The following is a 26,070-nucleotide window of genomic DNA, read 5'->3' as shown; positions in this document are numbered from 1 at the left end:
TGAACATGTTTGATCAAATTTGAGTACTAAATTTGACGCCGGAAATCTTGAATATTTCTTGTATAAACTCAATGATTGATACAACGAAAATTATTTATTTTTAACATTATAAATAGCGCGATGGAGATTGATGATTGCGATTGACGGCTGCCAAAGCGATGACGGAGCTAGAGCTTTTATTTTGGTTAGCTGCCATGGTTGAAGAGGAGAGAGAAAGTTCAATTAGGCGAATGACTATACTGCGAAAGTACGTTTTAAAAGAATCGGTTATTTTATTTTGAGACTCATCTCAGCCGTATATCTACCCCTCATCCAATGGGTTAGATTTATGAGCACACAAACTCACAACTCACCGTAAGAACAAAACTCACGAGATCCCGCCTATATATATATATATATATATATATATATATATATATATATATATATATATATATATATATATATATATATATATATATAAAGCTGGTTGAAAATTGTGGATGTGCCACGTGTCATATACAGCCTTAATGACAAGCATTAATTATAGATAATCATTTAATATGAACATAATAAATGTTGTATAAATCTCAGTAAAATATTAATTATAGGTCGATAAATTTTATTATAAAATTATATTAAATAATTACTGTGATTTGAATGTAAATTTATTATAAAATTATTTTGATAAATATTCTAAAATGTAAATAATTATGTTCATTGCGAAAAATGCTTTAAATTGAGTATAATTGTCATTATATTTATTGAAATATTTTGATATGTAGAGATGATTAAAGTTAGTGTCTCGCAATTTTACATTTTTGTAAAAAAACATTTTGAGAAAGTATAAAACTTATACCACAAAATCCATTAAGGAAAATATATTTGAAGTCATTGTATTTTATTAAAAATAGAACTCAAAGAAAACTATTAAGAGATAAGCTTTTATAGTGTGGGAATGAAAAAAATTATATTACGAGAAATTGAATACATATGAGATATTGATAACGTTAAATAGTGTGATAACGAGTATGTATGTACACAGTGATCGCGAGTGCATTTAAATGTCATCGCGAGTGCATTTGAATAATCAAAACAAAAGTAATGATTATTAAGTAATATAGTGTTATAAACGACATTAAAAACTAGAAAACACGTTACATTTTTTTTAAAATCTTCAACTAAATATGTATACATTAGTATAAAATATTGATTATGACTAACTAAATATTATTTTTAGTTAAATATGTTATATGTTATCTTTTAAATACTTTGAAGTTAAACCTCAAAAAATAATATTTGTGAAAGTGCGACCTATTTTATTTACAGATAAACTCTTAAACGCCATTATATATAATTGTTTAAAAAAAAAGGTGCAAATTTCTTATAGATATGTTTGACACGTAGGCCATAGCACATGCAACATATAATTAAAACATTTGAACAAGTTGAGTTTGGACCATATATGTTTGATACATAAATATCACAAGTTATACATAAAAAATAAAAAATTACATAAAATTATATTCACATAATTTTGAATAAATATTAATTAGTTTGGAACATTACATATTGTGAAATGAGATTATGGAGCAGGAGGTTTGTACTAATGAAGCACCATGACTGCCACCAGCAAGAAGCTTCTAATTGCTTCCAGAAACTAACGAATTCCACCTCATGGACAGCTGGCTTGTTGACCTTGTAACTAACTTTGACTAATAGTTTTTTTAGGAATGGTCTTGTATATAAACTAACACCTGTAACAAACTTGATTAAGTTAATACATTCTACACATTCTACACATTCTATTTACTCTTTCTTCTCTATCATACTCTCTCTCCCAAATTATGTTTTAGATATTTTCTTCATCATTAAGCTTTCAATCACCATTAATGGCGTCCTCAAGCTCCTCTAATGGAAGCTCAATCTGTTACCATGCTCATTTTCACATGGTATCAAAGCAGGAATAGCCTGTTTCTACTTACCTTTACGTTTTACTTCCGCATTTACTCTGATTTTGTTCAAAATTAAAGTTTTTTTTTCTCTTTTTCTTCGTTTTTCTTCGCGATTCTTCGCTCATATCAAAATTGACAATCGCTCCTCTTCTCACTATTTTTCCTGATATTTTGATCAAATTTTCAAAATTAGTAAAACATGACAACTTCAGCTACAAACACTGAAGCTTCTTATGTCAATCCTTATGATGAACCTACTTTTCTTGCTAATTCGGATTCAACTTCCATGGAGTTGGGAAATCTGAAGTTTTCTGGTAAAAACTTCTTATCTTGGAGCAAATGTGTGGTCATGGCCTTAGGAACGAAGAATAAGGAAGGATTTCTTACTGGCGTTGTTCCTATGCCTGCACTCATGTCTCAAAAGTATCAGCAATGGCAGAGGAGTGATAATATGGTGCGTTGCTATTGAATTCCATTGCTCCTTAGCTCAAAGAGAATTTCATTTCATGTAAGTCTGCTAAGAGTTTATAGACAGATCTCTGTGAAAGGTATGGCCAGTCTAATGCTCCATTACTTTTTCAATTAAAGAAGGAATTGAGGAATATGACACAAGGAAATGATTCGGTTGTTGAATATTTCACAAAGTTGAAGCGTTATTGGGATGATATTGATGAATTAGAAGTCATACCTGAATATAGTTGTGGAGCAATGGCAGCTTGTACTTGTAATCTGTATAAGAAAATGCTTGATTTAGCTGTCAGAGAGAAAGTTTTGTATTTCCTTATGGGATTAAGTGATGCATATGAACATCCTAGGTCAAATATTCTTGCTATGGAACCTTTACCCCCTCTTAATCGTGTCTATTCAATCATTCAGCAAATTGAGAGTCAAAAGATAATTTCTAGTATTTTTAATAACTCACAAGATGTTAGTGCTATGAATGCTGCTAAATCTGGTGGTAAAACACCTTGGAATGTATGGAGAAGGGAGGATAAGAAGCCTAAGGCAGATGATAACAGGTGGTGTTATCATTGCAATAAGAAAGGACATCTTTCTGAAGATTGTTTTGTCAAGTTCCCTGAGTTAAAGGCAAAGTATTTTACAAGGTTTTCTGGTAATGTTGTCAATGGACCTGCTTATGGACAGCAGACTAACTCTTCTTCTTCTCAGTATGTTCCTCAGTATGTTCAAGGGACTAATTCTCACAGTCAGCAAGGATTTGTTACTGCTGCACAGCATCAGCAGGGTGCAATGCAGGCAGGGGCGTGTTGGGTTCATATACCCTTATTAGACTCTTCTAATGGTGATTTTAATTAACTTGTTAATATAAACCTTGTGGATCTAATGCATGCATAACAAAATAAAGAAAAAAATCACATTTCTTACATTGAATATGGTTCGAATTTTGGGGCACAAGTAAGACCTCCCACCTTCACTTGTTCTTGAGCTCAATACATTTGGAATGATCCTCCAAGATCTTCAAACATTCAAAGTATAATGTCTCCTCATAGTTGCACCCAAGGCTCTTACCCAAACACCAATACTATTATTAACTAGATAATAGGATTAGTAACCTTAAATATTATTTCTAATATTCATATTTGATGTGGGTGATGTCGTCGGGTCACATCCAATCAAACACATTTATAATACTCAACAAACAACTAGTTAGTGGTAAGTCGAGGTCGATCCATGGGACGGTGTGCTTTGGGTTCTAAGTCTATCTATCTCAATTTATGCTAGTGTCACAATTGATTTGGGTTTGTAGTTGTGTTCTAGACTAATAAAAGCAATAAAGTAAAACAAGCAATAAAAGGAAGGATGTAAACAAATGATTAAAAGTGCTAGGATATCATGGGTTCATAAGGAAATCATGGGAGTTGATCATACAAACATGTTTACAAAGTTGCAAGCAATTAATGTTGTGGAGGAATCGAGTCTGTTTATGTCTTACGGTTCATAGGAAGACTTGGGTCTCGGAGTCGAATCGATTAGATTGTACAACACCTACAAGTCGACTTACTTTCCTCCTATTCAACTTCTATGCATGGTCTAACAAGACTCGAGTTGGTTTATATCTTACAAGTCAAGTTGAGTAGATAAGAGATGGTAAAAATGCAAGGATTCATAGGCTTAGCATTTCATCAAACATAACATGTGCATAAAGTTGACATCATAACAAGCAAGCAATTTAATTATGAAAACATTTTAGATTAAGCATGATTAATCCCATGTTGGTTTCCCCTAATTACTCACTAATCCTAGTTAAGAGACTACTCACTTATTATCATGGTAAACATGTCATTAATGGCGTCAATCATCACAACAAGTATGAACATGATAATAGAATGAAGAAAAGAACAATAAAGAGTAAAGGGTAAAAGAATTATACCAAACTTGAGATGATTCCAAATAATAAAGCAAAGAATAATAGAAGAACTTGATGATTGATGGAAGGTTGTCAATCTCCCAATAAACCCAATAATCTTCAATTACCCAATAATAAACTTGAATAATAAACTTGAACAATAATTAAGGAGAGATTAATGTGAGATTAGTGGAATGATTAAAGAGTAATCTATTCTAATCTACTCCTAATCTAATCTAAGGAAGGATTGATTTAACCTAATGAAAACTTCATGATTTGATTATTACAAATGGGGTATATATAATAGAGCATCATTAGGTTAAGCAAGGGTAAAATAGTAATTTAACAATGCTAATTGTTGGGTAGGGAATCGCCGGTCTCAAGAGAGACTCCGGTCTCCTTTTCGCCGGTCTTTGAAAAATACTAGGTAGTATCCCGCGCTTCGCGCGGCCTGTTTTAAAATTTAATTATTTTAATTGAAGAAAAATAATATAATTCAAATATGATATTTAATATTTTTACTTAGAAATAAAAATAATTTAATTTTTCTCAAATTTAATTTTTTTTAGGTTTAACTTCAATATTTTAAAATAAAATACATACAATTTTAATTATTAAAACTAATAAGTGATAATTAATTATGCATGATAAACGTTTTATAAATAAATTTGTTACTTATCCAATATCATACTCTCTCCGTACCAGACCAAAGGTAACACTTACTATAAATGGACGTACCACACCAAAGGTAACATTCCTTATTTGGCCCACAACATTACCAAGTTATCCTTATACCCATTTGATATTTACACAATATGTCATTACATACCCCACCTATCAACCCACAAATAAACCCACAATTACATACCCCACCTATTTTTTCCCTCTTTACCCTTACTTTTTCCAACTTTTCTTAAATACTCCATTTTTCCCTACGTTACCTTTGGTGTGGTACGGAGGGAGTATTAATTAAAATAAAATTTATTCGAATAACGCAACGATGAACATTAAGTTCTAACATTATATTATTTAACGATACATTATGTCACGAATCAGTTAATATTTGTTTAAAATGATGTGAATATAATTTTATGTAATTTAAATTTTTTATGTATAACGTGTGTTATTCATGTATCAAACATATAGCGTCCAAACTCAACTTATTCAATTCTTTTGATTGTGTGCTGCAAGTGCTATGTGTCAGACATATCTATAAGAAATTTAACCTTTTGTTTTTTAAACAACTATCAATTATATTATTTTTCTACAATGATGTTTAATAAATTACCTGTAAATAAAATAGGTTGAACTTTCTCAATTTTTTTTTGAGGTTTAACTTCAAAGTATTTAAAAGATAACATATAAAATATTTAACTAAAAGTAATATTTAGTTAGTCATAATCAATATTTTATACTTGACGCATACATATTTAATTGAATATATCAAAGAAAAATATAACGTGTTTTCTACTTTTTCATGGCGTTTATAATACTATATTACTTAATAGGGTTTTTTGATAACTACTACCATTGTATTACAGTGTTTTAAGAACTACTACCAAAATAATTTTCGTTTAAAAACTACTACCAGTAAGTTTGAATTTTTTAAAAACACTACCAAGTCTAATCCAAACCTCAATAAAACACAATCTCGGCCATTTACTTTTGAATTTTCATCTTAATTTGTACATTTTATCCCTTTAACACTACCAATACTACCGCTTGTCAATCATTTTGGGGCAAAATCACTTTAACCTAGTTTCATCTAATTTACCTATCTAAGGTAAAAAAGTTGGTTAAACTTCATCAAAGTAAGTGGTTGAAGCGATAAAACTCACTACTTAGGATGAAAATTCAAAAATAAATGGCTGAAATTATGTTTTATTGGTTTTAGATGAGATTTGGTAGTGTTTTTAAAAAAAATCAAACTTATTGGTAGTAGTTTTTAAACGAAAATTATTTTGGTAGTAGTTCTTAAAACAGTGTACTACAAAAGTAGCAGTTATAAAAAAACCCTACTTAATAATCATTACTTTTGTTTTGATTATTTAAATTTACTCGCGATCAATGTGTTACTATGTACATACATACTCCTTATCACACTATTTAAACCTATAAAAATCTCACATGTATTCAATTTCTCGCAATATAATTTTTTTTCATTCTCACATTATAAAAATTTATCTCTTAGTAGTTTTCTTTAAGTTCTATTTTTAATAAATACAATGATTCTCCCAAATATATTTTTCTTACCAGATTTAATGGTCTAAGTTTATAACTTTTTCAAAATATTTTGTTACGTAAATGTAAAATATCAAAATATTTTAATAAATATAATCAAAACTATACTCAATTGAAAGCATTTTTCGCAATGAATGTAATTATTTACATTTTAGAATTTTTATCAAAATAATTTTTTACTAAATTCAGAATCATATTACCGTAATTTTTTTATGTAATTTTATAATAAATTTATTAAATTATAATAATATTTTGCTGAGATTTATACAGCATTTATTATGCCCATATTAAATGATTAGTTTGTAATTAATGCTTGTCATTAATTTGTATAGGACACGTGGCGCATCCACGTTGTTTCAACTGATTATATATATATATATATATATATATATATATATATATATATATATATATATATATATATATATATATATATATATATATATATATATATATATAAGATGCGCATCCTTCATAGAACAAGAAGAACACGAAAGTTGCTGTAAGGGAATCCGAGCGGATTGGTCTCGGGACGCTCGGATTCTGGGCTGTGTAATTATTTTTTTCTTTATGTCTAACAATCCGAGCGTCTTGAGGGGAAGACGGGCGGATTGGGTGAATCCGAGCGTCTTGAGGGGAATCCGAGCGTCTTGTGTCCCAGGAATCCGAGCGTCTTGTGTCTCGGGACGAGCGGATTGGCGGACAGCTTCATTGTTTGACCTTGGATTATAAAACGGACGTCATTTTCTCATCCGGACTCCTATTGGAGTGATTCAAAAGCCTAGATCACTTGTTTTTTCGACGCCGTTCCATCTAGCATACTTTCAGAGCCAAAGGAGCAACTCTTGGTTTGGGTCCGAGCAATTTCTTCTTGCATTGACTTCCTTCTCGTCATCCTTGCTTTTTAACCCTATGATCCTTCTATATACTCTTTATTCCTACATCTTTGGTCATCATTCTTGCCTCCTCTTCATACTAGTCCATCCAATATCATCAAAAATCTTCCAAATATGCAAGAAAGACGGGGATTTCCGCCTTATTATCTCCTTTTCTACAAAACATATGAAATGCGCTAGAAAAGCAAATAGGAAGGTTTTGCCGGATAAAATGGCCATGAAATGATATAATAGTATGCAAAATGGGTTCAATTAAGGGACTAAATGTGCGCAAATAATGTTCACATCAATATTATTACTACACTAGTAATCTTCAATTTTTATTAGATTTTGAACAAATTTTATACATAAACAAGTTATGTATTTTTATGAGAGAGTAAGAGAGATATTCATCAAACATATGAATAAGAGTAAGTAAGAAAAATGAGAACATCACTTCTCATCTAATAGGGCTCTGGTTTTTCAAGTGATGGGAAGACCAATTTTTTTTCTTCTCAATGCCCTTTTTGTCTTACCAAAATACTAGAGTAGGACCCTTAGGTTAAGCATGCTATAAGTGTCATCATGATTTCCTTAAGCATGCAATAAACTAATGACAAAAAATCACCCACTAACCCTTAGTCCCACCTGTTTTTATACATAAAATGGACCTCCATTTTACCTTTGTAATTTGTCATTTGTAATATGTTGTGACATGTGACATGTGACATGTAACATGTCATTAGTAATATAAATGCATATTTAACTAATTAAATATCATTTCAAATTAAATAAATTACATTTAACAAATTAACAAGTAATTCATAATTACATGTATATAAAATGGGTCACATTAAGATTAGTTAATATAATCTACAATTTCTTGTAATTATAACTAACTAATTACTCTTATCTCTAATGTTTCATAAACATTAATCAATCTTAGTAATATGACAAATTAATTACTAACTTGAATGTTATTTAATCACATTACAATAAGATTTATAATTCTCACTTATAAATAAATTTGTTCAATTTAAGGATTTAATTAATCCGTATCAATATACGATTAATTAACTTTTCAGTTTGGGAATCGTCCTATAGGTGTGACTTTAAGGGATCAACTGATCACCACTGTCAAATGACAGTAATGTCAAACTCTAGTTAGCCAATTATTACCGATTAATGTTGATCAATTGACTATATAATTGAATCATCCCTTTTGTATTCTTGTTATGAGATTTAATATGTGATCGCACTATTGTTGAGGACACATACTCAAACAATCTCCCACTTGTCCGAGACAAGTGTGCGTCACCAATTCTCTTGTCCTATTACATCATCTCCCACTCAATGAAAGGTGTCTTGCAGGTCGTACTTGCATTTGATTATATCTTGAGTGGTTTCCTCGATCTGGAGAGTAACTGGTTGACCGGAATTATCTACCGTAGATACCTTCCGAGCGTGGCCACGCATTTTCAGTTCACTACTCCTCGAGTGGCCCTGAGATTTTAGATAACCCTGAGAAGGGGATGGACAATTCCTATCGCACTATTCCCTTCGTACAGCCACAGTTCATCATGACCCAAAAGATACCCATTTGACTTCAGTTACGACAGCCGTAGAGCATAAATCAAAGCCAATCAGAACTGTGCCAACTTGGGCGAACAACCTTTAGTCAAAGAATCGACTCATAAGAATGCTATAGTAGCTCTTGCCACGACCAGGCTGTATATGAATTACCAGAACTCTATAAGCGGTCACTGCCCGATAGAGTGTCCCTTTAGTTCACTTCAATAGGGTTCAACGTTGTCCATACAACCTATTTGGATATAACAAAGCAATAAAAGAGTTTTTAATAAAACTCAAACACTGAATGCATTATCACATATGTAAAATTGATTCCATATCAATTACTACATAATCTATAATCCATACTTAATATTATATATAAATATACATCTCAACTCAATTGAAATGGCATGACTTCTCATGCTTAGCCTATGAAAAAGCATTGGTTAGCAAGTTTTAGCAACACTTTGCACTTTCCCTAACCTTACTATATACTATTTCCCATTCTTGTAAATAATCTTGTATTATAAGAACTTATTTGAGTACGTGTCAAGATCCAATCTGGACATAGGCTCTCTTGCGTTTGAATAACTCCCACTGTCCTCACAGTGTGTAGGGATAGGACCTTTGGTGAACGAACTACCATAGTTCCTCCAATTCATAAAATCGAATCCTAATATGATCCCCTCCTTCTTGCATATGTCATTATTGCAAGTGTATTCAATTTTCGTTGTGTATATCTCATTGTTCAACTGCCTAGGATGTTTCTAGCAGATATCTTCCTTAAATAATATAGCCAAGATGGTTCTCTAACCATCCTTATGTGTTTAGAATATGGTTTTTGTGTAACTCCTTGTACATAAATCCATCTCATTTCTAAATGTTTAGCTTCATATCTTTAGTACTTCTTGAGTACTAACTAATGAAGTATGTGGATATATAGAGACTTCTCTCAAAGATTCGATTTGTAACTTCACGTCATACTCCAAGTATACGAAGTTTAAGAATGGTGATACATCTTAGCGTAATGAATTAATCCCGTAGCGAAAGCATGTGGATTCAATTTCTACATGTTCAATACTTTTGAACTTGTCAAGATTCTTATTAACATAACAATATTCATTCAACGCTAATATTCTCTTAGAACTATCTTTATAGGTCTGGATACCTAAGAGATGTATTATTCTTCTCCTAAGTCTTCCATTATACACAATGATCAATATGTCCCTTACATATAAGACTACTAACACCACATTACTCCCACTAAACTCCATGTATAAATAGAACTACTCGACAATTCGAGAAAAGTTTATCACATGACTGAAACATATCATTCAACTCCTTGACTTTTACTTAAGATTTCTTCTTTAGTTTCCATCCTACCTTAGGATAGTTGCGATTTTCAAAAATTATGCAAGATGATTTTAAAATCCAACTGTCAAATAATATTATGAAATCCGAATTAACGAAGCGTTGCAATTGGTGTAAATCTCTTACCACCAATCAACCAAGTTATAGAAATATCTTTTATGTTTAGTCGGACTATTGCGGAGTTGAAGCTATATAAAGCATCTTAATAAGTTACAGGATTGTTACTTTCAAAAGGTGACATGACTCCTGTCAACTTAGGTTTCGAAGAAATGATCACTGATTTTGACCAAGAAGGAACGTCTTCCCACGTCTTATTCTCAGTTTGTGGCTCTTGAACATTTTCCCCCACTTTGTCTTTAAGAAATAATCCTCTTTTCTTTCATAGACAACATCACGAGCCACAAACCCTTTGTTCTCGTGATCATGTAGGGAAAATGAGCACATGTTTACTATCGAAACAAGCTACAACTTAGGTGCCTGGCCTAACCATATATCATATGAATTGTACTTGATTGCTTTAACTATATTCTGTTTTAGTGGAAAAAATAAAAAAAAATTCTAGACAAATTTGCAACAGAAACTATCTCCAACTTTATAGCAAAGATTAAATCATATCGTATAGGATTCTTTGTAACTTTCTAATACACCTTATCTTGATAAGGTGTGATTATGAAAGTGATCTTGTGATACCATATCACACTCTATATGGTGCAGATAAAAGTCATCACTTTATTATTCCCCATTTTAACAAAGTACTAATACTTTGGTTTTATAATCTGTAGGTTTTGATACCTTTTAAATATTCATTGAACTTATTCAAAGAATTTCTCTTCTTACCTCATTAAGTGGATATCAAGTATCTACCTAATTCGTTGGTAAAAGAGATGAAGAAGTAATAACCTACTCAGATTGAAATTGTATTCGACCATACACTCCAAGTGTAAATAGGGCGAATATCTTACTCTATTCATATTTCTTTTCCAGGAAAAATCATGAATTAACTTGCTTTGAATACAAGATTCGCATATACTAAAACATTTCCAATCAAATGGTTTGGGAGACTAGTTAAAACTAGTTTCTAAATGCGATTTTTAATCGAGAATTGAGAAATGATTGGGGTCACCAACTTCAGTCTTGTAAATATGACATTTATTTGAGTTTGAATATAATTACCTGATTTGTATGGTCTCATCATAAACTTAATCATGGTATATAAGGGCACAACGCTTGTTTTAATTGCATAATAGAGGAACCCTTTGCGTTTTATACAAAAACTTGAATTATATTCTTATTTAGAGTAGTGTACATCATAAAAATTATTGAGGTATATTTCTAAATACAAAACTTAACATGAGTACACTATATCATTCATATATTCTTGGATGAAATGGCAACTACTCTAGTTCCATTCATACAAATTTCTGAACTTATTTTTGCTAGTCGTCACACGATGATGCCAAATATTATGACAAAATCCATAAATTTGTATCAAATACTCATGATGTGGTAATTGCCAATTATGCAATTTCAATGTCATAGATATTCAGGAAGGAATATGTTGGAGTTACACGACCAACTTCCTAGATCTTTTCTTGTGTGGGGTTTGTTTCTATTTTAGTGTCTAACACTTTCTCTTTCGAGCCTAGTGCTATCCTTAAAAATTAACATAGGTACTTACTTCTTATCGCTCACACTCAATTCAAGAATTTCTACTTGATGAAGACTTATCTTCATATAAATTCCTAGTTAATCTTTCACAAGGATGAATTCTATTGAGGTATTTGTTCAATCAAAATTTCTAACAAATTAATTTACCAATTTAACATTGTCATGTTCTTAACAACTTAAGTGCTTGATGATAAGTGTTAAGGTTGAGCAATAAGACTTTTGAACCATGGATGCATAGAAGATATTATCAAAACATATTTTGACTAATCATTACATGTAGTCATATTTTTCACAAGAAATCATACATAGGTATGTTAGGATTTTAAGATGCTAATCTTATATTGCATAGGACAATTCCTATCGAGTTCTATGGAATAGAACGATTCCTATGGAGCTAGTCCATAACCTATGATACGGTTCATTTTAGAAAGAGATTTCTTGTCGTTAGCAATAGTGGTTTAGCGGAGACTCGTGTTACAAACGAATGATATCGCATATGAGTAGGAGTAATGAAATAGAACAACATTAAAAACAACGAAATAGTGGGAAAATTAAACATTCATCGTTATATCTAAAACATTTTAGCATGTTTTAGCATTTATATAATGACCTCCACCCAATTATATAAATGATTCCGAGACCGAAAATTCATATTAAATCTTGGATGTGAGCCTACGGGCCCTCTACACCTCTTGCTAATATAATCTTGGTGGGTTAACCCTTTTAACCGATTAAACAATTAAAACTCTCGGTCGATGAATTTACGTTAAGTTCATCTTTAGCCCGAACCAAAAAACCTCTAATACTTTCGTTGAGATCAACAAAATTTTGAAATGTAATAACATTTTATTACCCCACTTACCCAACGTCAATAGAGAGCACCCCGAAAAATCGCATTGTACCCCTTATAAAATTGAGATTCATGGGCTCCTACTATTTGGTAAGGCTAAGTCACAATCTTTTTAAAAGTAAAGGTCTTGTCAATTTATTATCCATCAATTTTAAGTGAGCTAAAAGTCGAATTATCAATAATTATAATTGACACAGTCAAAGACTCGATATGAAATGCATGTGTTGTTTATGGCGATTTGGCAATGCATGTGACATATAATGAAAAATGCATAAGCAATAAATAAATTTCCTAGTATGACCTTCCTAAAATACAAAATCAAATAATCTATTACAAATTCGGAAACCAACTCCCTTGGTCCCTTGAATCTTCAAGTGGCACGCCTCCCAAGAACACCGTCTTCGTTGGAACGCCTTTCCAAATGGCACCGTCTTGAATGGACTCCGGAATTACAAATAATAATAAAATACATAGCTATTCCTATTATACTTTTGTAACATGAAAAACTAGTAAAATAAAAGTGATACGAGATCACATTAAATTACAACCGAATCAATATCCCCTTACATTACGGGTAATATCGATTAAAAGTAAGGCCATACTAAGATAAATTACATAATTCAAAATTACATAAATAAAATATGACATTCAACAATGAAATATGCAGCATTATAATATGTATCTATCATGCCAAATTATGTGCCAAATCGCCCTACTTAAACCTTATATCGTATATAATCCGGTTTTATGGAAATGCGTGATAATAACTTATTAAAATCACAAATCAATACTTCAATCAAATTTAAGCCCAAGTTAATTATCCTAACCTTATTAGGACTCAAAATTAGTCTTCACTGAATTTTGACTATAATTCAACTTGGTTTTCAATTATTACTTATTAAACATCTTTTAATCGTAACAATCATGAAATAATTCCCAACAAATCATAAAAATTTGGAAAAATTAGAAATCACATTTTTGTTAATACTGGAATATTATCAAGATTCCAAAAACTCAATAAAAATTACCCACAAAATATTTATATTTTATTTCATTAATAAATCGTATAAAACATAACTTTTACCATTTAATTCCAAATTAAACATAAAAATTATGGAAAAATAAAAATAAAAATTTAAACATTCTTAAATAATTTCCAGAACCTGGAAATGGCAAAATTTCAACCAAAAGTTTTGAATTAATTTTTATGACTAATAAAGTTGCCCTTTTATCGATTTTATCACATAAAAATCAATAAACATACCAAATCAATCAAAATTAATCATGCAACTTTAGATCTGATGTTCATATCAAATATAAAATATTAGGAAAAAATTTCATGCCATAAAATTCATTTTAGCTATTTTTGGTAAAAATAGTCACTATTTATATCATTTTAACTATTAAAATTATAAATCATGCATAATAAATCACATTTACCTCAAATTTTACATAAAATCTGTAAAATATGCATGTGACATCATATTAAAATTTCATGGCCTGTTTCAAAGTTCAACTATTTTTAGTCATTTAACCTCCTTTTCTACCATTTTTATCACATAAAAATTATAAACCATGCAAAACTAGTCACAATGATCCGAAATTTTACATACAATATAAAAAATATGCATGTGAGGTAATAATAAAAATTAACGGCCATTAGTAAATTTTAACTTTTTTTTACTAAATAAAAGTTTATTTTACTCAATAAAATGTAATTATTTCACTAAAAATCATTAAAATAAGTAATAATCATCCATAAATCATCAATATGGCCTAAAAGCATTTTAGAACCAGAATATATAACATGCAAAATAATTTCGTGGCTTTATCACGTAAATCACAAAATAACTAGTTTTAATTAAATTATATTTAACTCGGAAAAACCAAACCGATTATGCATGCAACACCAAAGCTCTTGACGCCAATTGTTGGGTTCATATACCCTTATAAGACCTTCTAATGGTGATTTTAATTAACTTGTTAATATAAACCTTGTGGATCTAGTGCATGCATAACAAAATAAAGAAGAAAATCACATTTCTAACATTGAATATGGTTCAAATTTTGGGGCACAAGTAAGGTCTCCCACCTTCACTTGTTCTTGAGCTCAATACATTTGGAATGATCCTCCAAGATCTTCAAACATTCAAAGTAGAATGTCTCTTCATAGTTGCACCCAAGACTCTTACCCAAACACCAATACTATTGTTAACTAGATAATATGATTAGTAACCTTAAATATTATTTCTAATATTCATATTATTACTACACTAGTAATCTTCAATTTTTATTAGATTTTGAACAAATTTTATACATAAAAAAGTTATGTATTTTTATGAGAGAGTAAGAGAGATGTTCATCAAACATATGAATAAGAGTAAGTAAGAAAAATGAGAACATCACTTCTCATCTAATAGGGCACCGGTTTTTCAAGTGATGGGAAGACCAATTTTTTTCTTCCCAATGCCCTTTTTGTCTTACCAAAATACTAGGGTAGGATCCTAGGGTTAAGCATGCTATAAGTGTCATCATGATATCCTTAAGTATGAAATAAACTAATGACAAAAACATCACCCACTAACCCTTAGTCCCACCGATTTTTATACATAAAATGGACCTCCATTTTATCTTTGTAATTTGTCATTTGTAATATGTTGTGACATGTGACATGTAACATGTCATTAGTAATATAAATGCATATTTAACTAATTAAATATCATTTCAAATTAAATAAATTACATTTAATAAATAAACAAGTAATTCAAAATTACATGTATATAAAATGTGTCACATTAAGACTAGTTAATATAATCTACAACATCTTGTAATTATAACTAACTAATTACTCTTATCTCTAATGTTTCATAAACATTAATCAATCTTAGTAAAATAACAAACTAATTACTAACTTGAATCTTATTTAATCACATTACAATAAGATATATAATTCTCAATTATAAATAAATTTGTTCAATTTAAGGATTTAATTAATCCGTATCAATATACGATTAATTAACTTTTCAGTTTGGGAATTGTCTTATAGGTGTGACCTTAGGGGATCAACTGATCACCACCGTCAAACGACAGTAATGTCAAACTCTAGTTAGCAAATCATTACCGATTAATGTTGATCAGTTGACTATATAATTGAATTATCCCTTTTGTATTCTTGTTATGAGATTTAATATGTGATCACACTATTGTTGAGGACACATACTCCAACAGGGCGGGCCAAGAAATGATTTTATGGTGTAGCGAATCTTCATTGTTAAAATTCTTACAGATTTTATGAGGGCAAAATTTTAAAATTTTGACAGTGTTTGAGAAGCCTCTTTAAAATACACTGTATGAGTAGTATTAATGAGAGTTTGAGTTCATAGACCAATTATTCAACATAAATTCTTGTTTAAGACGGGTATTGTCCGTCTTAAGATTACGACGGGTCAAATTATACTCATGTAGGATGAATATGCCAAAAGCAGAATGCATTGGAAGAGGTAAAAGTTTTAATTTGTCCTATATACCCATGACCCATGTGTAGTGATATCTAACCCGCCTTAAGCTTAATACGTATAGTGTCGTCTTAAACAAGACTAAGTGATTATTCAATAAGTCACTCTGATGAGTGGTCATTTGGCCTCACTTTCCCCCTTCTTCCCTATACATTTTGTCCTAAATTTAGACGGTTTTGACCTCTTTAGCTTGCATTTTGTAGCTTTAGTCCCGCACTACGAGTTTATATCTTTTCATGCAGGTTTGGGACCCGAGAGGACTAAAGAAGCTAGCTATGAACATCACGGGACAAGTATGGGAAAGAAGATTGAAGAAAGGCAAAAAAGGGCTCCCAGCCGGTCGGCCGGCAGCCGGTGAGCCGGCTGAGAGTCCCTCCTGACAGCCGGTTCAGAGTCGGCAGTTGGTTTACCGTCTCATCATATTTGGCAACTCAATTTTGGCTGAAAGTTACACCGGGTTTTGTGCCGGTCCATGACCGGCGGCCGGCCAACCGGTCGAGACCCCTTTTCTCCGCATTTCTATTTCCTTGTAATTTTCGGCCCATTTGTTTGTAAAACTATAAATACCCTTCCCCTAATTCATTTTAACACACAACCCTAGATCTATATTTTTCCTTACCAAGTTTGAATCTCTCCTAATTAGTTTGCTAATCCTTCCTTAATTAGAACAAGTTCTTAACTAATTACTTCATTAGTAGTATTAGAAATTGGGTTGTAACAAGATTGAAGATTTCTCCTTTCTTATTTCAATCCAAATTCCATTCTTTGCTATTGAATTGGTACAATTTCTCTCCTTAGTTTCATTTTTTTTATTTGCTTACTCTTTAGTTTTGTTGAGTTGTTTATGTTAGAATTCTTCTCTTTGCGGTTTGATTGTTGTTTTTATCTCTCTTGTACATCTTTTCCTTGTTCACCATTGTTGTTTTCCCCCAAAGATTGAGTCTTTGGGTTTCTGGTGTCCAAGTTTGTGCCTTTTGGTTTAATCTTTACCCATATTAGCTTAATTTGTCAATCATTATAGTTTTGTTGAATTATTGCATGATTAGTTGTAGAATCCAATTTCACATCATGTTTATACTTAAAGAATCATTCTTTATTCATTGCCTTGTCTTAAAAACCATGATTAGTGAGTAGTACCCTTGCTAGGCTGCGATTGGGCACTTACATGAGTGATTAACATGTTTGATTCCATTTAAATAGTCATTAAGGGGAAATTGGTGGGGTTTACCATAGAATTTACTTTTTTGATGTTGAAATTTGGGATTTTGGTTGATTGTTGACCCTCGTCCACCAATGGGAATTGGTTATGTCCTTGGTTGACCACCATTTTACTTCCTTGGCCTATTTGGGTTGAACCCGAGAGGGAGAGCCTAAAGAGGGTGACTTTGGGAACCGGTTTGTCCTTTGCCTTTGGGAGAAGGGTTGGGAAGGCCGGGAATTTATCGTATGCTTAGTGACTCCTAGCAATAATCGACTACCTTGGGGATGGTGCGCGTCCTAGGGTCTTGGAGTATTGTATAGGAGAGTCCGAGTCATGAGCCCGGGAGGGAGTTGAGTCGGTAGGTCTAGTGTCCTATTGTGAGCCCGGAAGGGAGTCAATAGGCAGATTAGAGGCGTTTTCCCCCGCCTTGTACTCCCAAGATGACTAATTGCCGGAATTAGCATGATAATCATGAATGTTTGTAGCCTAATCGTGCCTTAGTCCTTTCATATCTTGAGTAAAACATTATTCAAATTAGTTTTCTATTTTAATTTATTTGTTGTTTAATTAGTTTCATTTGCATGTCATTTAGTGTAGCTCACTTAGTCAATTTATCAATCAAACATATTTCCCTCGACTTAGCTAAACTCTAAGAATAATAACAATTGGTAATCTCCCATACTCCTTGTGATTCGACCCTCAAGTAGTGCAACTACACACGTTCACTTGCGAGGTTAAGCTTGAACCATCAAGTTTTTGGCGCCGTTGCCGGGGAGTATGGCTAGATATTAATCGTTTTTGTTCTAGTTTAGAATAAGTCCCTTGTTACTAATCCTTTCTTTCAAGTGTTTAGGTCTTTTGCATGAGTAGGCGACAAAGAAGAGGTCAACCAACTTATCCTATTGATCTTAAAATTGAAGCTATGGCAAGAAGACTAAATTCTCTAAGAAGAAGGGGTTTACTAGACACACCATCGGTACAAGAAAGTGATCAACAAGAAACATCTGAAGTGTTTGAGAATCCTTTTGGAGTAGTAGAAGAATCTAACATCATGGGTGATCCGGTTCCGATAAGAGAGACTATGGCTCCTAAGCACATAGTAAATCCAAGAATCCAAAGGCCAAGAATTCAAGCTAATAACTTTGAGATCAAAAATGCCTTGCTCAACCTTGTTCAAGACAACCAATTTGGAGGAGGTCCCTTGGAGAACCCAAATGATCATCTAAATGAGTTCCTTGAAAATTGTGATATGTATGTGTCGAATAGGATCTCCGATGATGCGGTACGCCTTAGGTTGTTCCCCCATTCACTTAGGGGTTCGGCCAAGGATTGGTTAAAGAATTGTGATCCGGATTCCTTCAAGACATGGGATGAGTTGGCTTCGGCATTTTTGAACAAGTACTTCCCACCCTCAAGAACGGCAAAATTAAAGAGTCAACTACAAAGCTTTACTCAAGAAGAGGATGAGACCTTATATGAGGCATGAGAGAGGTATAAGAGACTCCAACGGTTATGCCCCCACCACGGCATCTCTGAGGCCAAGCTAGTGAACAATTTTTATAAGGGGTTAACCCAAGACCTTCGGCTTTCATTAGATGCGGGGTCGGGAAAAGGTGCCTTAGACATTTTGGGGCATAAAGCGACAAAAGGAGTTAATTGAAGAGATGGCCTCACAGACTATGGAATGGGGAAGCGATAGACAAATGAGGAAGAACAAGAATAAGGATTCTAGCGCGGTTTTGAATGTGGAGGTTAAGGGAATGCTAGATGAACTTACCCAACAAGTTACTTTGTTAAATTCCAAACTTTCAAGCTCCGATATGAGGCAAGTCTTGTCTTGTGAGTTATGTGGAGAACAAGGGCACACGCCAATTGGGTGTCCCTTGATTACACCCCTCCAAGAGGAATGCTATGAGCAAGAGAATGGAGTTTGGGAATCCACAAGTGCAAGGCAAGGGTTCAGCAATAACAACCAATTTGGTAATGGAAAAAGAACTCATCCTTTCTTGTCTTATGCTTCACAAAACATTCAAAACCCAACCACTTCCTCACCACAACAACAAAGGTTCAATCAAAACCCACAATTCCAAATACAAATCCCACCCGGTTTCCAAGGAAAACAATTTGTCACTCAAAACCAACAACCATTTGGGGGTTTCAAGGGACAAAATTTCAACCAACCTCAAAATCAAAGTTTCCAACCTCAAAACCAAAACTTCAACAACCAAAACTTCCAAACCCCTCAAAAACCTTCTTGGGAGCAAGCCTTTGAGCAATTGGTGATTGCCAACCAAAAAGTAGACTCAAAGCTTGACAACCACATTGCCTGACAAAGCCGGGTTAATGATGAAATAAGAGCATCCCAAAAAGCAACGAAAACCCATGTAGCTCAAATTTCACAACAATTGAGTCAATTGGCTCAAAATCCAGGGAAGTTTCCGGGTAACACGGTTAACCCAAGGGAGATGAATGCGGTATTTTTGAGAATTGGAAGGCAATTGGAGGAGGTTTAGAAATCTCCTAAGTGGAAGAGGAAAAGGGTGTCTAGTGAAGTAATGAAAGAGCACCCGGTTGAAGTTGTAGAAGAAGGTGAAATTAAGGTGGAGAAGTCAATGGAGGTGGAGATGGTTGACCCACCAAAGAAAGATGAACCGATTCCAACAAAAGCCAAAGATTGTACTCTACCACCAAGGGAGTATGTTGCACCGGTACCCTTTCCACAAAGGCTTGCAAGGCCTAGGCTTGAGAAAAAGTATGAGAAGTTTGTTGAAATCTTGAAGGGAATGAATGTCACAATTCCTTTCCTTGATATGATTACCGAAATTCCATCATATGGAAAGTTTCTTAAGGATCTTGTCACTTTGAAGAAGAAGAGTGGAGAGGTGCAAACCATTAACCTCTCAAAGGAATGTAGTGCTATTCTTACTCACACCAACAAGCTTCCAAATAAGCTAGAAGATCCGGGTAGCTTCTCAATTCCATGTTCTATCCAAGGAGTGGCTATAAAAAGGGCATTGTGTGACTTGGGGGCTAGTGTGAGCCTAATGCTACTTTCAATCTTCAAGAGGCTTTATTTGGGAGATTTGAAGCCAATAAGAGTTTCACTTCAACTAGCCGATCGATCGGTTAAATTTCCCATTGGAGTTATTGAAGATGTACCCTTGGTTGTTGGGAAGCTAATTATACCATGTGATTTCTTTGTCATGGATATGCCCGAGGACTACAATGTGCCTATTATCTTGGGCGACCTTGTCTTGCCACCGGTGGAGCAATGATTGATGTAAAAAGTGGCAAGTTATCTTTGCAAGTGGGTGAAGATAAAGTGGAATTTGAACTCACCAAGTCTATGGAAGCTCCATCTTTAGGTGACACTTGTTGTATTGTGGACATTGTAGTGAATCCCATGGAGGAGCATGACCCAAAAGCTTCCTCTATGGATCCTTTGGAAACTTGTCTTGTCAATGGGTATGAAGTTGATGATAAGGACGTTGAAACTCTTGCATATGTGTGGATGTTGGATTCCGCTCCAATTCATGAGCAAGCTCCCAAGTTTGAAATGTTGGAAGTTGGTAAGAAGGAGGAGAGTTCCACACCTCCTCCTACGGTTGAACGTAAACCTCTTCCCCCTTCCTTGAGATATGAATTTCTTGGTGATAATTCCACTTTTCCTGTCATCATCAATAGTGAACTTAATGACACCCAAACCTCAAAACTACTTTCTTTGCTAAAAAGGTTTAAGGGTGTCCTTGGGTACACAATTGGTGACCTCAAAGGGATTAGTCCCTCTTTGTGCACTCATAGAATCTTGCTTGAAAATGAGGATGCTTCCTCCATTAAGGCACAAAGAAGGCTTAACCCCATAATGAAAGAATTTATAAGAAAAGAGGTCCTCAAACTACTTGATGCCGGTATTATCTATCCTATTTCAGATAGTAGGTGGGTAAGCCCGGTTCATGTAGTTCCAAAAAAGGGAGGAATGACGGTAGTGAGAAATGATAAAAATAAATTGATTCCCACTAGAACGGTAAGCGGGTGGAGGATGTGTGTGGACTATAGGAAATTGAACAAGTCCACCCGGAAGGATCACTTTCCTTTACCGTTCATGGACCAAATGTTGGAGAGATTGTCTCAATATAACTACTTTTGCTTCTTGGATGGTTATTCGGGATTCTTCAAAATCCCTATCCATCCAAGTGATCAAGACAAGACTACCTTCACATGTCCATTTGGCACCTATGCATATACGAGAATGCCATTTGGCCTATGTAAGGCACCATCTACTTTTCAAAGGGCCATGATGTCCATTTTCTCCGATTTTGTTGAACAAGAAATGGAAGTTTTTATGGATGATTTTTCGGTTGTTGGAAAATGCTTTGAAAGTTGTTTGGCAAATTTGGAGAAAATTTTGAACAAATGTCAAGAATCTCACCTAGTCCTTAATTGGGAAAAGTGCCATTTTATGGTACAAGAAGGTGTTGTGTTGGGGCACATAGTGTCTAATCGTGGAATTGAAGTTGACAAGGCTAAGGTTGAGGTCATTGCTAGTCTCCCACCCCCCACCAATGTCATGGGGTGAGAAGTTTCCTTGGTCATGCGGGCTTTTATCGCCGCTTCATCAAGGACTTCTCCAAAATTGCGACACCTTTGACCGAATTGTTAGCCAAGGATACTCCTTTTGTGTTTTCTAACCGATGTCTTGATGCTTTTAATAGGTTAAAGGAAGCCTTGACAAGTGCTCCAATCATACAACCTCCGGATTGGAACTTGCCATTTGAGCTAATGTGCGATGCAAGTGATCAAGCCTTGGGCGCGGTTTTAGGCCAAAGGAAAGATGGGAAGGTACATGCAATTCATTATGCTAGCAAAACTCTTGATGAAGCTCAAACCAATTACTCAACAATGGCAAAGGAACTCTTGGCGGTAGTTTTTGCTATGGAGAAGTTCCGGAATTATTTGGTGGGAGCTAAAGTGATAGTGTACACCGATCATGTCGCTTTGAGACACTTACTCATCAAAAAGGAGTCCAAGCCTCGGCTGATTAGATGGAACTACTACTACAAGAATTTGACATGGAGATAAGAGACAAAAAGGTAGTTGAGAATGTGGTGGCCGACCATTTGTCCCGGTTGATTAACCACAATGTTGAGGATGAACTTCCCATCAATGACTATTTGCCCGATGATCATTTGTTGTCCTTAAGTTTGGGAGAAGCACCATGGTATGACGACTATGTGAATTATTTGGCATGTGGAGTGATTCTTTATAGCTATGACTCGCACAAAAAGAATAAATTTTTCCATGACATAAGGCAATACTATTGGGAGGATCCTTGTCTATACAAGACATGTACCGATGGGGTCGTTAGAAGATGTGTTCTGGAGGAAGAATGAAAATCTATTATCTCTTATTGTCATGATCTCCCTTGTGGAGGACATGCAAGTGTGACAAAGATCGGAGCTAAGATATTGCAATGCGGATTCTATTGGCCATCCTTGTTCAAGGATGTTGCTTCTTATGTTAAGGCTTGTGACCGGTGTCAAAGGACCGAAAATATTTCCAAGAGAAATGAGATGCCCCAAAATTTCATATTAGAGATTGAAGTATTTGATGTTTGGGGAAAAGATTTTCAAGGACCATTCCCCTCCTCCTATGGCAACAAGTACATTCTTGTTGCGGTAGATTATGTCTCAAAATGGGTGGAAGTAATAGCCACCCCCAATTGATGATGCTAAGGTTGTGAGCAAGTTCATGAGGAAGGTGATATTTCCGAGATTTGGCGTGCCCCGTGTCTTGATAAGTGATAAGGGCACTCATTTTCTTCAGACCAAATTTGAAGCTCTATTGAGGAAGTATGGAGTTCAACACCGCCGTGGAATTGGATACCACCCACAAACAAGTGGGCAAGTTGAGATATCAAACAAGGAAATTAAGTCTATTTTGGAGAAGATGGTAAATAGCTCAAGGAAGGATTGGGCAATGAAGCTTGGTGATGCTTTGTGGGCTTATCGAACGGCTTTCAAAACGCCGATTGGCACCTTGTCCTTCCGCCTAGTATATGGGAAAGAATGCCACCTTCCGGTTGAGTTAGAGCACTGAGCCTATTGGGCAATAAAGTACCTCAACTTTGATTTAAAAAGCTCCCAAGAGAAGCGGTTGCTAGATCTAAATTTGTTAGATGAATTTAGGCTTGAGGCCTATGAAAATGCTAAGCTTTTCAAAGAAAGAACAAAGAGATATCATGACAAGTGGGTCATTAGAAGAGAATTCAAAGAGGGCGAAATGGTCCTTCTATTTAATCCACGCTTGAAACTCTTCTCGGAAAAATTGCGGTCAAGATGGTCGGGGCCGTTCACCGTAACACCTGCTTTTCCTTATGGCATGGTGTAGATACCTCATTTCTGCACCTCCCGCAAACCACCCGGTGATGATTGGGCCGCATGTTTTGTACGCGAAATGATTTGTGACAGTTCGTAAGTTTATCGTCAAGTGATTGCTCAAACACTGGTGTCTACCTCTTAATTGTCATCTACGCGCCGATAAAGTCGTTTTGACAGTAATTAGAGTACATTTAGAGTCCGGGCCTAAAACCGTCTCCATTTTCTGATAACCGCTAAATCCCGAGTCAGAATGTTCTGGAATGTTCCGGATATTTCTATTCCATATATTCACAATCTTTTAATCTTTGGTAAATAATTTCCCGTAATATTCACACAAAATATTAAGGAAAACCAAATTATTCCGTTATTCCATAAATTAAACACGGAAATCTTTCTTCTGCAGGAGGAAACCACTTGGGAACAGACGCAGCAGGTGCTGCGCCTCTTCCAAGAGACGCAGTGCCTGCTGCGCCTCTTCCCAGGTCCTTTTCTACGTATTTTTCGTATCTTTTCATATCTTTTCGAGATTCACTTCCAAAGTTTCTCCGAAAACCCTAATTCCTCCACGTGATTAGTATTAATAGGAGCCTTCGCTCCTCATATTTCTCACGCGAGTGTCCGCCCTTCTCTTCTCCCTTTGCATTCTAGACCACGTTCTTACTTTTTGGCGTCTACGTGCTTGAACATTCGACCATGTAAGCTCGGATCCTTCTGAGTACCAGCCTCGTTTGCATGACCGACCAATTTGACCAACTCCACCATAATCAACTTAACTAATCTTAATCGTTTTCCTCTTAAGAGGGCACTTTCGTCACATTCGAGTCGAGCATCACTAAAACGTTAACTTAGTTCATCTCGTTTCGTCAAACATGTAAGTCTGAGGGTGTAAATCCCTATTTTATTATTGTTATTTACTTTTTGCATCATTAATGTAAGATTTATGTCGAAAGTACTTCTAAAACCGATTTTTAAAACCATGTTTAAAACCCTTTTTACGGATTATCAGGAGACAGACGTTGAGAAAGGACGCAGCACCTGCCGCGCTTCTTCGTGAGGCTGCCGCAGTTTCTGCTTCCTTTCTTCTTCCTTTCTTCTTCCTTCGTCTTTTGATAATACGATCGTTTTGCTTCGTTTTCAATTGTTCATTGTTTCTTTAACACGATAATTTTAAGTATAACAATTTAACATATTATTTATCACTGTTAGTATATAATTCATCATTAATTCCCGACTTAAATCCCTTAGAACCAATATTTGCGGGTTTTCGTCATTAAAATCAATCCGGGTTGTAGAGATTCGATTCTTTCATATTGAGTCTCTGGAATTCGATCTTTGGTATATATCCATCTGTCTATTGTCGTATCCGTCATTAATTCGTTATTAATTCGTTATATTTACCCAATTTAGTTCACCGATGTCACTAATCAATCTTTCATTCATGTAATTAATTCATTCACATTCGTTTCATCCATGTTTTATCGTTTTTATGACTCATTCGCATGTAATTAACCTATTAATCACTTTCATCTGAGTCGAATATCATAATCAATCATTAAATTCACCCAAGAATATTAACGATTTGCAGTTCCGGCTTCACAGCCAGAACTCGCCTTGGGAACAGACAAAGAATCTGCTGCTGTTCAGGTTGATTTCTCGTCTCTCGAACTTCCGTTCAACTTTGACCTAGTTTAATTAGTTTACGTAATTAATTAACTATTAATCGTATTATCGCCTAATTCCTGCTCTTTTATTACTTTATTCTTTTTTTCTCAAATTATCCGTTTTGAAAGTATTTTCGACATAAATCGTTGAATCCGATGTAATTATTGTAATTTTTATTATTGTATTTATTATTGTTTTTCTTTTATTGTACCATTTGTATGCCTTCACATGTAATTGAGCTTAAATTCCTACTTCGACCTAATTGTTTGCTAATTAATTGTTCACCGACTTAGTTAATTCTTCACATGCTAGGATTAAAACTTGGATGTTGCATTGCATGCATATAATCGACGATATATCAAGTACGAATAACTTCCCTAATCATTAGTAGAGGCCGATATCGAGGCGGGCGGGATTAGGTGTTCGATCAAAAGAG

The 26,070-nt window shown here is 34.1% G+C and overlaps 2 protein-coding genes across 2 annotated transcripts; both read left to right on the top strand.

Annotated features, from left to right (window-relative positions):
* Positions 1 to 2,133: 2,133 nt before the first annotated feature.
* Positions 2,134 to 3,251, top strand: LOC141601952 (uncharacterized). The gene is made up of 2 exons (XM_074422260.1): positions 2,134 to 2,388; positions 2,493 to 3,251. The coding sequence occupies exons 1-2, from the start codon at positions 2,134 to 2,136 to the stop codon at positions 3,249 to 3,251; spliced, it is 1,014 nt and encodes a 337-aa protein (XP_074278361.1).
* Positions 3,252 to 20,150: 16,899 nt separating this feature from the next.
* On the top strand, positions 20,151 to 20,870 carry LOC141601951 (uncharacterized). Its single transcript, XM_074422259.1, has one exon. The coding sequence runs from the start codon at positions 20,151 to 20,153 to the stop codon at positions 20,868 to 20,870; it is 720 nt and encodes a 239-aa protein (XP_074278360.1).
* Positions 20,871 to 26,070: the final 5,200 nt, after the last annotated feature.

The sequence above is a fragment of the Silene latifolia genome, chromosome 9 (genome assembly GCF_048544455.1).
Source record: "Silene latifolia isolate original U9 population chromosome 9, ASM4854445v1, whole genome shotgun sequence".
In the NCBI taxonomy this organism is placed as follows: Eukaryota; Viridiplantae; Streptophyta; class Magnoliopsida; order Caryophyllales; family Caryophyllaceae; genus Silene; species Silene latifolia.
Note: the sequence above shows the minus strand (reverse complement) of the source record. Positions and strands in the feature narration are given on the sequence as shown.

Bases quoted from the DNA above. Each gene is read 5' to 3' on its own strand.
- LOC141601952 (XM_074422260.1), top strand. From the start codon at position 2,134: ATGACAACTTCAGCTACAAACACTGAAGCTTCTTATGTCAATCCTTAT. The intron at 2,389-2,492 runs GTGCGTTGCTAT...AGGTATGGCCAG, and splicing joins GGCAGAGGAGTGATAATATG to TCTAATGCTCCATTACTTTT.
- LOC141601951 (XM_074422259.1), top strand. From the start codon at position 20,151: ATGAAAGAGCACCCGGTTGAAGTTGTAGAAGAAGGTGAAATTAAGGTG.